The sequence below is a fragment of the Hemitrygon akajei genome, chromosome 1 (genome assembly GCF_048418815.1).
Source record: "Hemitrygon akajei chromosome 1, sHemAka1.3, whole genome shotgun sequence".
NCBI lineage: Eukaryota > Metazoa > Chordata > Chondrichthyes > Myliobatiformes > Dasyatidae > Hemitrygon > Hemitrygon akajei.
This window is the reverse complement of record NC_133124.1, coordinates 63,758,647-63,774,521: the sequence shown is the minus strand read 5'-3', so window position 1 is coordinate 63,774,521 and position 15,875 is coordinate 63,758,647. Positions and strand designations below refer to the sequence as shown.

Here is a 15,875-nt window from a genome sequence, read left to right as displayed (position 1 = left end):
TAGCCGGGGAAGTGATGACCCCCCCCCCCCCCCACAATGTTAGACTGTTTTGAGATAACTTATTTTTTATTCTTCTGATATTTGTATACCTGTGCAGTTGTAATGTTACTGCGACACTAATTTTGTGATTTTTTTTTCTTATATTCTAAATATTCGTGTTTATTTTAAATTGTTATTTTAATAGTTTTTAAAGACAGTTTTGAGAGCTGTCACAACCGCTAATCAAGGATTAGGCTACTGGTGCAAATATCCTGACATTTTGGGAAGGAAAAGTGGGGTGGGAGGAAATAGTACACAAAAAGAGAAATTGTCAAATAGGGTTTGCCAGATTTACCCCTCAGGATTAATCTTTGGTTTGCATCAGCAAGCTAATTCAAACTTCCATTCCTTTTCCAAGGAAATAAATTATATAAGATCACGATGACAGCAGCTTATCAAGAAAATAATCACTTCTGCAAACCAGCTTCAAAAGCATCTGGGATGAATATTTTTTCCTTTCTCTTACTAGGAGAATCCCACGGTATATGGATGTGAGGATACTTGCCCTGTCTTGTGTTTGAATATTTCATCACAACAGAGATCACCAGGATGGCAAAATGGGTCTTGAAAATAAATCTTGGGATAGTATATGGTGACATCCTGTTCATACTTTGATAACAAATTTACTTTTGAACTCTGAAAAATCATTTAATACTTGTATTGTTTACTTGTTTGTGAACGCAAATTCTTGCCTTCACCACTGGCCCCCGTTACATGGAGTTGGGGTGAGCGTGAGCCGTTCATTGCAGTGCAGTGGCCAGGTTGGTGCTACTCCACAGGTAGTGCATTATAAACCATAAATTTATCTTTTCCTGGAGTCTCTTACAACCCTGCTCATTAAATTGCAGAATTTTATATTACCTGTCAATTTCAAAGCTTTGCTCCCTACACATAGTTCTACATCATTAATATAAAATACAGCAAAAAGAAGCAATGGGACTAGTACTGATCAGATTGGAGACCCTACAACACAGATCTGTCAAATCATATTAAAATGTACATAGTAGATTTTTAAAAATCCAGTGAAAATCTTCTGCCCTCATAAAACAGTGAGAGAGAAAGAGAGAAATTGCCTTTCAACTTGCGAGAGAGCCTAGGCCATCAACTTTTTGCTGTTGATGTTTCTGTAGCAGGCAATCTCATTTTTGAGGTTGAGTTGCTAGCTCGATGCTCAACCCAGCATGGATGGAAAGCGTGCACAGGAGCTGGCTGGATTCGAACTCGGGACCTTCTGCCCCAAAGTCCAGCATGATGCCACTACGCCACCAGCCAGCGCATAAAACCGTGAAGTGATAACAAAATCTGAAAATGCATACATATGTTACTGCTTGAAATTTCTGTCCAAAGAACCTATTCATATTTGTGCAATTTCAGATATTGTTAGATTGTCATTGTTTTGATTGTTATTCCTTTGCTCTCTTTTGTCCTAACTCTGTATTTAAGTCAAAGTGGCCTTTGTTTTCCTGTATGTGATTCATCAATTTGAATTGCTGTTGGAAATCTGACATTTTATGCTTGTTTGACTTCTGCTTTCAAAACCAACGTCATGAGTTTGTTCAGCTGTCCTGCATGCATCTTCTGTGTTTGGATGTGTGTGAAGGTTTGTGCATATATCTCTAGAAACAGGATCTGATACTGGCTAAAATGAATGTAGTTTATCTTCTTAGCTAATTTATAATAGAAATTTATTAATAGAAATATCCTAGATGATTCTACACAAATGTGCATATTGGTTTAAATAGTAGTTCATGGTCAATCATGCATGCCGCTAATTTTATTTTCAAATTTTCACTCTTTCATCCTGAAGGTAGTGACTCATACTTCAGTTTTGATCACAGATGCTGCATCTCTTCAAAGCAAAATATTGTGTTCTTTATTTCTCAGCCTGTGTGGCTAGTGCCTACTGAAGTGTGAAGGGCATTGCTGCTGAGCCAAATAGGTTCCTATACTCATTCTGCAATAAGGTCTATTTAATGTCAGTTAAAGAGGAAACTTACCCCAGTGTTGCTGTAGACAAGTGGGCTATATATTTATTTGAGGCTCTTCAAATTAATGCAATAATTTTTATCATTGTAGAAAAAAATGCCAATTTATCTCTGTTAGTGCTGTACAAGTCCGATTGCTTTAGTATCCATTCATGTTCAGCATCCAATACTTGTTTCTGTTCCGATCAATAAAGCATAATGTGGGCATGATTATAACAAGCAACCAATCTCATTCGACTCTAACTTGAGATAAATTTAAATTTCATTCTCCACTTCCAAGAAAGCTCTGGTGCTGCAGAGAGAGGAAAGGAAGTCCTTGCTCATTTGAACATTGGCCCAGTGGAATGTAATGCTGCTCAGTATGCACACTGGGGTTGGAATTAACAGATTCACATGACACAGAAGGTTGATTTTAGACTTCGTGTAACTCCACTCAACAGGATTATGACCGTAGTGGTCATAATGTTGTAAGCTTTGATGTACTCATGTAATAATTTTCCTACCTGGACCTTCATCAAAGTGCCAGAGTAATGGTGGTTCAATTGCAATGAGTACTTTAGTAAGACTTCAAGGGACCACGGGACCATTCAGTCAGTATTCTCCTTTAATTTTATAGGTTCATAGAAGAGAATATGGAATTTAACTGGAAGTAACAATAGGGCTTCTCTCTGAAGGCATTCTCCTCATACTCTACCCTCAAAACAAACTTCTTTCACAAAATTTAAAAAAGAGATAATTTTTGGGTAAGTCTGGAGAATGTTCCTCTTTTGCATCTCCTTGGATTACTTCAGACAATTCCAGAGCCTTGCAAGCATGCTAACTGCAACTTCAAATATAATCAACTCAACCTCACTGGGGGCGAGATCGTTTCTGTCTGACTTTCACACTGCAAAGAAAGAACTTGCATTACCTGTGTGGGAAATTCAAATGATGATGATATGGTACCTCGAGAGATGGGCTGAGTTTAAAGGCCAGAAAATACCCCTAACAACAGTGAGAACTATAGCCCTTGAAGATAGAATAGAAGACAATTTTACTGGTATCCCAAGGAAAGAAGAAATAGAGTGCCACAAAATTGCATTTAGATAAACAGATACTTCACTGATCCCAAAGGAAATTAGAGTGTCACAGTAGGATTACAAGTGCACAGATATAAATATTAGAAGAGGGTAGTGGGACTGTGGAATTTACTGCCCCAGAGAGCTGTGGAAGCTACTACACTCAATAAATTCAAAACGGAGATAGACATTTTCCTGGATAAAAATGGCATTAGGGGATATGGTGAGTGAGCAGGTAAGTGGACATGAGGCTAGGTTTAGATCAGCCATGTGATCTCCTGGACCAGTTTTCGATAGCCTGGATGGGTCGGAGAGGAATTTTCCAGATTTTTTCTCCTCAATTGGCAACTCGGTTTTTTTTTCCCCGGGTGATCACATGGGTTTGGGCGGGATGAATAATAAAATAAAATGGGCGGCATGGTGCCCTGTTGGTTGGCACTGTTGCCTTGTGGGATTCGGTGAAAACTAGAGTTAAGATTGGATCAGCCATGATCTTGTTGAATGGCGGAGCAGGCTTGAGGGGCCGATTGGCCTACTCCTGCTCCTATCTCTTATGTTCTTATGTAAGAGAAGTAGAAAGAATAAAACATGAGTTACCACAAACAGTCTAACAGGAGGTGGTCATCACTTCCTCGGCTATAGCTTCATTCATTATAGAGCCTAAAAGCTGAGGGTAAGAATGACCTCGTATGCTGCTCTTTGGAGTAGTGCAGTTGTCTTGGTCTATTACTAAAAAGTGTTCCTCAGTTCAGCCAAGGTGGCATGCAGAGAGGGAGAAACACTGCACAGAATTGCCAGGTTTTTTCATAGGGTCAAAATGCCTCACTGCTGAAGATGGTCCTGTTGTTGATAATTAAAACAGTCCCTATCCTATGACTGTCCCAAACTGTAATGAACATTTTGCTTAAAATAAAATTCAGTTGATTTCACTGGACATCAATTTTTTTTATTTTTTTTGGGAAAGTCTTGCTTCCTCCAAAATGTTATTTTGTTTATGATAGGGTTTGAAGTTGAACAGAAATATAATTTCAGACTGCTTGTATCAATTAGGAATTTGGAGAAACAAGTTAATTGTTATTGAATATAATACATTCAGTTGCATAATTGTGCTGATGCTTTGCAATAATTTGACTAAGCTAAAAATGCTTTGTTGGTGATTTCATTTGTACTCAGTGTCTTCTTGCGTAACACTCCAACAATAATCAGCCAGCATTGATGGATTCCAGTTGCCCTGATACAGTCTGTCCATGACTGCAATGTCCCAATGAAACCTTTCACCATGCTTGTCACTGACATTGTTGAGATTGGCAGGGAAGAAGTCAGAATGTGAATGCAGAAAACGAATCTTTGGGGGCATGTTGCACTTCATGATTTTGTGTGCTTGAAGAATGTTGTCAATCAGCTGCATGTAGTTTGGTGCTCTGTAGTTGCCAAGGAAATTTTCAACAACATCCTTGAATGCCTTCCATGTGATTCTTCTCTGAGGCTAGTAGAAGTTCTTTGAATTGCCAGTCATTGATGACCTGTTTGATTTGTGGACCAACAAAAATGCCTTCCTTAGTCTTGGCATCAGCTATTCTGACTTGAATTATGAATTGAAATAACAAATATAGGTGATTTCAAATTTCTTTAAAACAAGTGTGTGATATGGAAATTTATGGTTCCATGATCAGCAGCCCAAAATCTATAAGGTACACCCAAAAATCAAGCTTCATTTCAGTAGAGAGACAGAATAGAAACTCAGGCAAAAGGCATACAGATCTATTCAAGTCAGATATCGTTACCCCTGCTTGCAATATTGCTCCAGCTGAAAGGGGAACAGGAGTCATTTCCTCTAATAAATCTTAAAATGGTATCCAGAGCAAATCTGATCTAAGAACAAAGATATCTATGTGAACAGCCACATCTCACAGAAAACAAGTTTTACGTAAACAAGAAAATGTGATATAATCATTTCTAATATATACAGATTCTCATTTCTTGGGAACAAAAGTAACTATATTGATGATAATTATAGTATAAATTTACAAAACATACACATACACTGGAAAATCTATCGACCTATGTTACAGATGATAAAATCAGAAATCATTGTAGAGTAATGTTTGTAAAGCTTTATAAGATTAAGAAATTTTTTTAATGGTTGGTACAGGTTTGTTAGCATCTTCTGCAGATTAGCTTCCACACTTGGATGTTACTAAATTTTAATTTGAATATGAAGGAGGAATATTGAAATATGCTGTATTCTCTAAGGGAGCTAGTGTATCTCTGCTAATAGCAGCAAAGCAATATTTGATTCATATTTAATTCTTTAAGCGTAGTTAATAAAATTGAATCTACCTTCTAACATGGATCCTTATGACTTGTTTTCTTCCCTGCTTGTTCTGCTTATTCCTTTTTGCTTCACCAATATTATATTTCCCTGCAAGTTATCACAGAATTTATAAGTTGTTTTTATGTTTACATGTAGGAATCACTTTGGATCCTTTTTCTTTTTTATTGTAGGAAATGACTTATTTCTGGTTGCAGTTCATGAGCTTGGCCATGCCCTTGGCCTGGAACACTCCAATGATCCCAGTGCAATAATGGCTCCATTTTACCAGTATATGGATACAGAACAATTTCAACTGCCACTAGACGACTTGCAGGGCATACAGAAGATATATGGTTTGTAGCCATATTTGCTTACTTGTATTGCTTGCACAGTTTGTTTATTTTTCTCTGCAGTTTGGGTGTTTGATTATATATTTTTTAATGTGTTCTATTGAGCTGCTTTGCTTTGTGGCTGTGTGTAAGGAGACAAATCTCAAGGTTGTATAAAGTGTACATATTTATGATGTATATTTTCACCTTGGCACCCAGACATCATATTGATGTTGCCCATTCATATTGTGAGAAATGAAAAGTGGGTGTGTAACACCTGTGTAGCACCGGTCTTATCACGTGTGACTAGTTGCCGCACTCTTTGAGAAAATCGGTCTACGCTAGGTGCTAGTAGGCCATCAGAAGAATCTAAGTATCAGAAGGGGGCAGTGAATAGAAACCACACCCTTCTGGAGTTGAGTTTTGTTTATAAGGTAAAAAACAATATGTACAAAATATTCAAATGAGCAAGAACAATTCAAAATTCCAACATTCTGTTTAGGTTTCAAATCCGGGATATCAAACCAAAACAAATTCCTTTTTAATTAGAATCAATGATATTCCTTTATTACTCTAATCTCTCTAACTAATTAGATCCAGTGTTATTCCCTATTTAAAAGATAACAGACTAAACTTTTTACTTATCCCTAATTTTAGTTAGAAAACCAATTATAATTCCTATTCTTAAGTATTATAGTTAACTTCAGTTTCAGTTCCAGGTAGTATATCTACAAGTTTCAATTCAAATTCTAAAATTATACATACACAGTTTAACTCCTTTCATGACAACTCTCCAACATTACAACTTTTAAGCAGAGTAAATCTATTCAGTAACTTATCAAAGTCTTTGAAAAATAATCAATTCTTGCAGAAAATCAAATTCTGATTCTTCGAATGAAAATAACTTGTACATCCAACTATATTAAATCCTCTGTCTTTATACATTTCGTTCCCGCACTGTTTCGTCAAATCTTTGGTAGCTTGCCATCTTCTTAGTTCATTGAAATTAAATAGTTTATCATCCAAGGGAAGTCAGTTCACAAATTGTACAAAAACTTGACCAAATCCCTTGATATAATTTAACAGAACTAATTCCTGACTACACGGTAAGGATCTTTGATACTCAACCCTGCCGATATTGTCTCGTTATAGCTGCTGTCTGTTACAGCCATAGCTTCAATAAATATTTTGTCACTATTGTTTCTCCTCCAGGGGTTTCACTACTAATTCCACTCTTAACAGTTTGTCTTTAGCTTCTAATCGTTGCTGGGTTTCTCTCATTTGGGTCCCGCCCAAATGTAGCTTTTTTTTTCAAATTCTCTTTTTAAATCAGTAAACTTCATTTTCCTCCCTCTGGAGGTGGAACTTACTAACATTACATCTTTGGGTTTAATTAAGTTGGGTTACACATAGTTTTTGTTTTAAACTGTGGCATTACATAAAAATCAGTTTTATGCTCAAGTGGCAAGTTGAAAACCCATTGCCTTTTTAATATCCAGAAGTTATTGAATGTTGTTTACAATTTCATGATTTTCTGTCTACATTTTTACATAGGCCCACCAGAAAAGATTGCACAGCCTACAAAACCTTTAACCACAGTGCCACCACATCGCTCCAATCCCCCATCAGATCCTCGGAAACCTAACAGACAACCACGACCTCCTCGCCCACCTACCAGGGATAAGCCTTCCCATCCGGGTATTAAGCCCAATATCTGTGATGGAAATTTCAATACGTTAGCCATTTTACGTGGTGAAATGTTTGTTTTTAAGGTAAGAGGTGATAAATATGTATGTAATATGCATGTATGCATTTTGGAGTATTATCTTTCATGGCAAAATGTTCACATTAACTTTGCCAGAAAATGTGCCTTCTTTTAATCTTAATTACACCACACCTAGTAGCTGTCAATGTAGGTAGTGCAGAATAATCAATGGATGTGGCCTTGCTTTGCCATGTTTATTTCAAGCTAAAGAAGTAACAGAGGGTAGGATCACCATCTAATCATGTTTTACCCCATGTTTTGATAAATAGTTCTGAAAATTTTACACTGAGTTCATGTTTTCTCTGTCAAATTCTTAATCCTTTCAGTCAAGTAACATTCAGGATTGATAAATGATATAATTCAAAAACAGGATTAACACTTCCACACACCTAGAAAGGTAAAAGTCAGAATTGCATGTCTACATTTAACTGTCGATACATGGAAAACTAGGCCAATACAGTTGCTGAGAAATCATATTATGCAATCATAGTTTCAGAAAAGTTGATGTAGGACTATTTAAGTTTGTTGGTTATCCAGCTGCAGTATTACCTCAGTTCCTTCCACTCACCATGGATGCTTCCTGACCTGCTGAAAATTTCCAGTATTCTTTAATTTTATTGCAGAGTTCCAATATTTGCAATATTTCATGTCTGGGTAATTTACTTCTACAGATTTTATTTAATTGCACAGAATTAATTAGGAGTTTTATTATATTTGTTAAACTTTAAAGTTGTTTTAATATTAAATTTTAACAATTTAATAATTTCATTGCATTTGAGGGTGCATTTTCAGTAGCTAGCAGATATTGAAACATTGATCAGAATGAGACATTTTTGAATTGATACTCACGGTATCGCAGACTTATATTGCCCTTATTTATCAGCAATTACTGTGAAAATAACTTGGGAAAAGTTTTCAGAGTCTGTTTTATTGCCTGTGGTTTTCAAGAAAATAACTTCTACACATCCTATTTGGCCTTCAACAGCCTTACAAGTATAAACTGCTGAGCTGACAGAGCTGTGATTGATGGTTACTGAATGATACAGTGAATGACATGAGAATTAATGTCACATTGTTCAGTGCAGAGGCTAATTATATATAGTACAAGTCTTCTGTATTGGAACTTGGTCTCTTTATTTATTTTAGCTGTTCCAATCTATCTTGTTTCATCCCTTTACCCTCTCCCCACCCCACAAATGCTACCAATGCCTGGTTTCTTGCAGTCTGTTGAAATTGGGTCAAATTTTATGATGTATGGAGAGGCGGACAAGTTATGAATAAAGAAAATACAACTGAACCCAAAAATGGTGTCAATACTATATGCTGATCCACAGCAAGCAGACCAGGTTAGAATGAAATGGCAGATAATGCTCCTTCACCACCAATTTTGTTTTTAGGTATCATTTCCATTACTTTAAATGTCCTGCATCTATGCACTTAAAGGGTTGTGTAGTTTATGATTTAAAATAGCTGCTGCATTGCAGAGTCCTTGATATGCTTTTTTGAAGAGAAAGTCGCAGGTGGAAAAAGATCAGAAGTTAGGAAAGCCCAGGATTTTCAGATTGGGTTTCAAACAATCCTACGATTGTTTCTAAAATGGTTCTTTAAGGAGGTGCACCGCATAGGAAATATGTACACCTATGTGATCGGACCTTTTATAAATGAGGAATTGAATGAAAGTCTTCTCTATATAGCAGAGGTGGCCAAATGAGCAGCTCGTAATCCACAAGCAGCCTTTATGCTTTAGGTGCCATGCTCAGAATCCACACAAAACAAATATTTATTCTGGTCCATGAGTGTATCTTAAGCAAAAGGATGCTGAGAAGCAATTCATTCAGCACACAGTACCCTCCGACCTCACCAGGAATGCAATGGAAGGGCAATGTCCCATTATGTTAGTGAACGCTCACTGGGGATTGAGAGAAAGTGCTATGAAAGCCAATGCACTTCACCTTCTAATCATGTTAGATTGGCCTTAAAATGTTCACTACATTTTGGTATATATTGATGGTCAGACTGCATTCAGCTAAAGGAAAGCCTGATAGTTCCCTGCAGGGTATTTCTTTTGAATGGAGTATCTATACAAAGGAAGTTGCCCTCACTATTATTAAAATCCAAGTGTCCATTGACCGACAATAATTTTAAGGATCAAACAGAGATGAAAAAGAAATGAGAAATGTAGGCCAGAAAGAAGTAAGAGTTTGCATTTGGCAAATCACCATGTATTATCAGCAAAGTATTACTTACTCCAAAGTGATTACCTGGAATGAATCAAAAGTCTACCTCCAAAAATATTGTCTTGGAAAAGCATCAAGGAAAAACAAAGGAAGCTGCTTTAAAGTCATGCCTGAACAGCTAATTAACACCAAGAAGGCTGAGAGAACAAGAGAACCAAGTTCTAAGGTTGAGAAATTTATTAGCAATGCAGGCAGTCCCCGGGTTACAAACGAGTTCCGTCCCTAAGTCTGTCTTTAAGTTGGATTTGTATGTAAGTCGGACCAGGTACATCCGGTATTATTTAGTGTCAGTTAGTCAAACGTTCGTCTTAGTATATATTTTACCTTACTATGCATATAAAGCACTTAAGAAACACTTCCAAATATACTAAAACATCTTAAACATAATACAGTACATAGTAATACAGTAATAATAAAAGTAACTACATACAGTTCCATCGATATCTTGTATACCAGTGAGGTAACATTATGATGGACCTGGTGCTGGGGGTGGGAGGGGGGGGTTTCCTACTGGAGTCAATTTCTTGAAGTAGGCATCGTGAGGCTTGTACAGAGCTTTTCTTTTTGTCATAAATGGCCTTGTAGCAGCTGAGGTTCTCGGTAACTGCATGGTAAACTTTGGTGAGCCTCTCTGTATTAGGATCTTGCTCCTCTAACTTTGCCATCCCTGCTTCAATGAGACAAAAGGCTTCAGCTAACTCTTTCATCACAAACTTTTTTGATTCCAGAGTTCCTAGGTCCCAATCTTCCTCAAATGCTCTCATCTGCTGCTCTAGTTCCATAAGGTCTTCATTGGTCAGTATTAATGGCAATGTGGTCCAAATTAAAATGGTGGATGGTGTTCTCCTTCCTCAAGCCGATGAACCACTGAAACTGCGCAATGTTTTCATAAGCGTCACAACATAGTGTGTGCGTTCGTTATTACAAGCCATTGTACTTAACTCGAATTTTCAATATAATAGGCTTTATGGCAGACTGTCCGTTAGTACGAGTTGTTCGTAATTCGGGTGTTCGTAACTCGGGGACTGCCTGTATTCATGTTCTGGTGCAGAAATTATTAAGAAAGTATTGTAGAACAGGCTGCAACTGTAGACTATAAGACCATAGGATATACGAGCAAGACATAGGAACAGAATTAGGTCATTCGATCCATTGAGTCTGCTCTGCCATTCCATCATGGCTAACATATTATCCCTCTTAACCCCATTCTCCTGCCTTCTTCCCATAACCTTCGATGGCCTCACGAATCAAGAACCAATCAACCTCCACTTCAAGTATACCCAATGACTTGGCATCCACAGTAAATTCCAGAGTTTCACCACCCTCTGGCTAAAGAAATTCCTCATCATCTCTGTTCTAAAGTGGTGTTCTTCTATTCTGAGACAGTGCCCTCTGGTCCTTGACTCCCCCACTACAGGAAACATCTTCTCCACTTCCAATCTATCACAGTTTTACAACACTTGATAGATTTAATTGGGATCCCACTCATTCTTCTAAACTCTAGCAAGTACAAAATTAGAGTCATGAAACGGTTCTCATACATTAACCCTTTCATTCCCAGGGTCATGCTAATGAACCTCCTCTGGACCTTCTCAAATGCCTGCACATCCTTTCTTAGGTAAGGGGCCCAAAGCTGTTCATGATACATCAAGTGCTGTCTGACCAATGCTTTATAAAAACTCACCATTCCATCCTTGCTTTTACTGTATATACTTCTCTCAAAATGAACATCAACATTGCATTTGCCTTCCTTACCACTGACTCAATCTGCCAGTTAATCTTTAAGGAATCCTGTATGAGGACACCCAAGTCCCTTTGCACCTCTGATTTCTGAATTTGTTCTTCATTTAGAAAATAGTGCATGACTTTATTCCTTCAACAAAAGTGCATGGACATGTACTTCCCTACACTGTATTCCATCTGCCGCTTCTTTGCCCATTTTTCTAATCCACCTTAGGTCCCTTTACAGACTCATTGCTTCCTCAACAGTACCAGTCCCTCCACTTATCATATGCAACTTGGCCACAAACCCATCGATTTCATCATCGAATACATTAACATATAGTGTGAAAAGAAGCAGTCCCAAAACGATGCCTGCAGTACACCACTAGTCAAAAGCACCCAACCAGAAACGGTCCATATTTTCCACTCTTTACCTCCTGCCAGTCACTCAATCCTCTATTCCAACCCCAGGAGGACAAGGCTTTAAAGATGATGCACAAATCACAATATACAATTGGATATTGTCAACAAGTGCCAAAAATAAAGTGTCTTCAATTTAAGTCTAGTGTGTAAAGTATGAGTAATTGCACTCCATCGCAAAGTTCATCAAAGACTATTGAACAGGCTTCTTGGATGATGAGATGAACTCCTCACCTCATGATTTACCTCATTATGACCTTGTCCCATAATGTCTACTTCCACTGTAACTCTCTCTGCAACTGTTACACTATATTGTGCCTACCACCTGCCAGTTTGTACTCCCTCCCCTCTCCCCACCTTCATATTCTGGCTTCTTCCCCCTTCTTTGCAATCCTGATGAAGGGTCCCAGTCGGAAACAAACTGTTTATTCCTCTCCATAGACCTGCTGAGTTCCTCCAGCATTTTGTGTGTTGCTCTGGATTTCCAGCATCTGCAGAATCCCTTGTACTTACTATATTCTGCACTCTCCTTTGGCTTTTCCCTTGTTCTGCCTCAATGTACTGATGTGGTGAAATAATCTGTATGGATAGCATGCAAAAGCAAAGTTTTTTCACTGTACAATGGTACATGTGATAATAATTAACCAAATACCATTTACCAACTATCAATAGCCCTTCCAAAAACTTAAATCCAGTGTATCGACTTGCTGGCCTCCTAATCAGACATGATGTAAGCCGCAAGTGTTTAGTGTTGATTATCTGTATATAAGATGGTGTTTTAACGATTTTAAAAATGCATGCAGAAAAGTCATAATTGACTTGTATATTATCACATGTGGATCCATATATAAGCTGCTGTTATTATTGAGAGTGGTACAAGAAATTAGTTTGCATCATGGTAGTAATGCTAAAAATAGCCATGCTTCATTCAGAAATCCCTTAATACAATGTATGTACGTATTTATTTATTTAGTGACAGCCCTTCAGCTCATTGAGCCACACCACTACAGCAACTCCACAACCTCAATTAACCCTAACCTAATCACAGGACAATAAACAATGACCAATTGACCTACTACCCAATACATCTTTGGACTGTGGGAGGAAACCAGAGCGCCTGGGAAAAGCTATGAATTCCACAAGGAGGACGTACAGAGGCGCCTTGTTGAATGGCGCTAGAATTGAACCCGAAGTCTGAACGCCCTGAGCTGAAATAGCATCGTGCTAATCACAACACTACCATAGGCTAGTGTCTATAGGTTTGGCCCTGCCTATATCTTAGTTTTAATTATCTAAATATTACAGAATGCAAACATAGTATATTACTGTGCACTCAATATAGTTATGATCAAAGTAGCTTCACAGTCTGCATTTCCACAGGAAACTAGAACAGCAGGAATGCCAGGTTTGTTGATGGAGTATGAGTAGTTAAGATTCATCATTACATTTGGGACCAGATGGCTAAGATAAAGCTGTCTTGTAATTAATTTTATTATTATACATAATTTTATTCATTTATTCTCGCTTCATATAAAATATCCAACTATACTAGTGGGACACAGCAGTCAGTTCCATATTTTGAAGCTACCAATGTAGTGACTATTTACAAATGTTTCAATTTTTGGCTGTGGAACTCACCTGAAAGACTCATCAATTGCTTGCAAACTTGAATGAATTTAAGCTTCAAAGGTTCATTTTATTGTCAATGTATGCATGCACAATACAACTCTGATATTTGTCTTCCCCAGATAGCCACGAAATACAGGGGGGTAAAAAACTACGGGAGCCAATGAAAGAACAGACAACAACCCCCTCCCTAAGTAAAAAGGAAAAAGAAACCTCTCCCACTCCCTCACTCACACAAGCTGACAGATTGCCCACATGGAAAACAACAGCTGGAACACTAAACATCAAACCCCTAACTCCCTCCTTCACAAAAAAAAACAGCGAAAATAACATCAAACCCCCTCCCTCGCAAAAATGAACAACAATAACATCAGACCTCTAAACACACTCTCATGCACAAAAACTAAAAGATCACCCACAGGGAACCAACATGAATCTTAGACCCCAAAACCCCAACACCTGCATCTCTCAAAAACAAACATGTCACTCACTCAGCACCCCAACCCACCAATTGGCAACAAGAAAGAAAACATAGAAAACTGAAGGGGAGCAATATAAACTACAGTCCAATAATCACAATTCCGAGAATGTTGAAAACATCCTCCACATCAGAATCCAACTTAGTCCTTCAGTAAAGAGTGACCGATCATGCGGGAACAATGTTTGTGACTTCCGTATGCAGTCACAGATATGCACACAAAATATACACGTCAACAGTTCTTCAGCTCTGACTCCTTCCAAAATGTTCTTAAGAGTTGTCATCTTGATCAATCTTTCATTCAGCCTTTCAGAGATCTCCTTCCTTTGCTAAGCTCTCATTATTTTTTCTATTTATTCTTTAGTAAACACCTTGGAATTTTATTTTTACATGAAAGCATCTACTCACAAACCTGTTGTTCCAGCATTTGAATGCTAACATTTTTTTATCTGAGATGCGTCATTTTTTCTGTAGTTTCCTTTTCAGTTTCACATGTATTTAAGTTCATAATAATGTGTGCACAAAAAAGTATTTGAGTTATTATGATTACTTACATGATAGATGTACCTCATCCATCATATCTAACATTTTGTATCCAGTGCCTTGAGCTAGAAGGTGAATAACGAGAAGCCCTTACTCTGCTCCCATGACATGTTTTGCATTGCACTAGTTCTCTGAAGTTTAATGTTTTGGTTTATGACATCTATCATTGTGTAATGGCTCAATTGATTGCCCCCAAATTATTATCCATGTGCCCTACATTTATGTTCCCTCAAAGCCATTTCAACACAAAGTAAAATATGCTATATCATGTCGACAAAAGTTATTAAAGATTATCAGTGCTACCAACATGTGATATTTCATTTTTGAGTTTTCCATCTAGCAAGATGGTAGGTCATAAATACGACCTGTTTTGTAATTGAATTAAATGTTCAGCACCTCCTGAATATCTGATATGCTTTAGGCCAGCTGTTAATTTTCTTGGGTCTGCAATTTGTGGCATTGCCTTGTGAAAGCTGGTGTGACTGACAATGCCCTTAATGTCAATCATGATAACAGCTGGTAGGGAAAATTTACTTATGACCACAGCCCCATCATCTATTAAGTTCTGGTCTCAAACTACAAAGCACCCATCAACCTCCTTCTCCCCTCCACATTCCATCAAGCTCTTACCTGAAGGAAAGTTGCAGATTATGCTCCATGCAATTTGGGTATATACAGCTTCAGAAGGGGTGCAGAAAACATATTACTAGAATGGTACTAGAGATAACTGTACTAGAGTCGACTGTACTTCCTAAGAAGGTTGGCGTCATTCAATGTCTGTAGTGAGATGCTGAAGATGTTCTATAGGTCAGCTGTGGAGAGCGCCCTCTTCTTTGTGGTGGCGTGTTGGGGAGGAAGCATTAAGAAGAGGGACGCCTCACGTCTTAATAAGCTGGTAAGGAAGGCGGGCTCTGTCGTGGGCAAAGTACTGGAGAGTTTAACATCGGTAGCTGAGCGAAGGGCGCTGAGTAGGCTACGGTCAATTATGGATAACTCTGAACATCCTCTACATAGCACCATCCAGAGACAGAGAAGCAGTTTCAGCGACAGGTTACTATCGATGCAATGCTCCTCAGACAGGATGAAGAGGTCAATACTCCCCAATGCCATTAGGCTTTACAATTCTACCGCCAGGACTTAAGAACTTTTTAAAAGCTATTATTAATGCTTTTTGAGATAGTGATTTAGATGCATATCATATTTTTTTACTGAGTTAAGTATTGTATGTAATTAGTTTTGCTACAACAAGTGTATGGGAAATTGGAAAAAAAGTTGAATTTCCCCATGGGGATGAATAAAGTATCTATCTATCTATCTATCTATAAAGGCTGCAATTACATTGAGAGACTGGGAAACTAG

The 15,875-nt window shown here is 37.8% G+C and overlaps 1 protein-coding gene and 1 long non-coding RNA gene across 2 annotated transcripts in view; one reads left to right on the top strand and one right to left on the bottom strand.

Moving 5' to 3' along the window:
• The window catches only part of LOC140727142 (uncharacterized), a 960,223-nt gene that overhangs the window by 513,359 nt on the left and 430,989 nt on the right, over window positions 1-15,875 (bottom strand). The window lies entirely within an intron of this gene.
• Window positions 1-15,875, top strand: part of LOC140727124 (matrix metalloproteinase-16-like) — a 210,498-nt gene that overhangs the window by 124,780 nt on the left and 69,843 nt on the right. Inside the window, exons 5-6 of the mRNA XM_073044421.1 lie at window positions 5,588-5,749; window positions 7,280-7,497. Of these exons, the coding sequence (XP_072900522.1) occupies window positions 5,588-5,749; window positions 7,280-7,497 (380 nt within the window). The remainder of the gene's footprint in view (window positions 1-5,587; window positions 5,750-7,279; window positions 7,498-15,875) is intronic.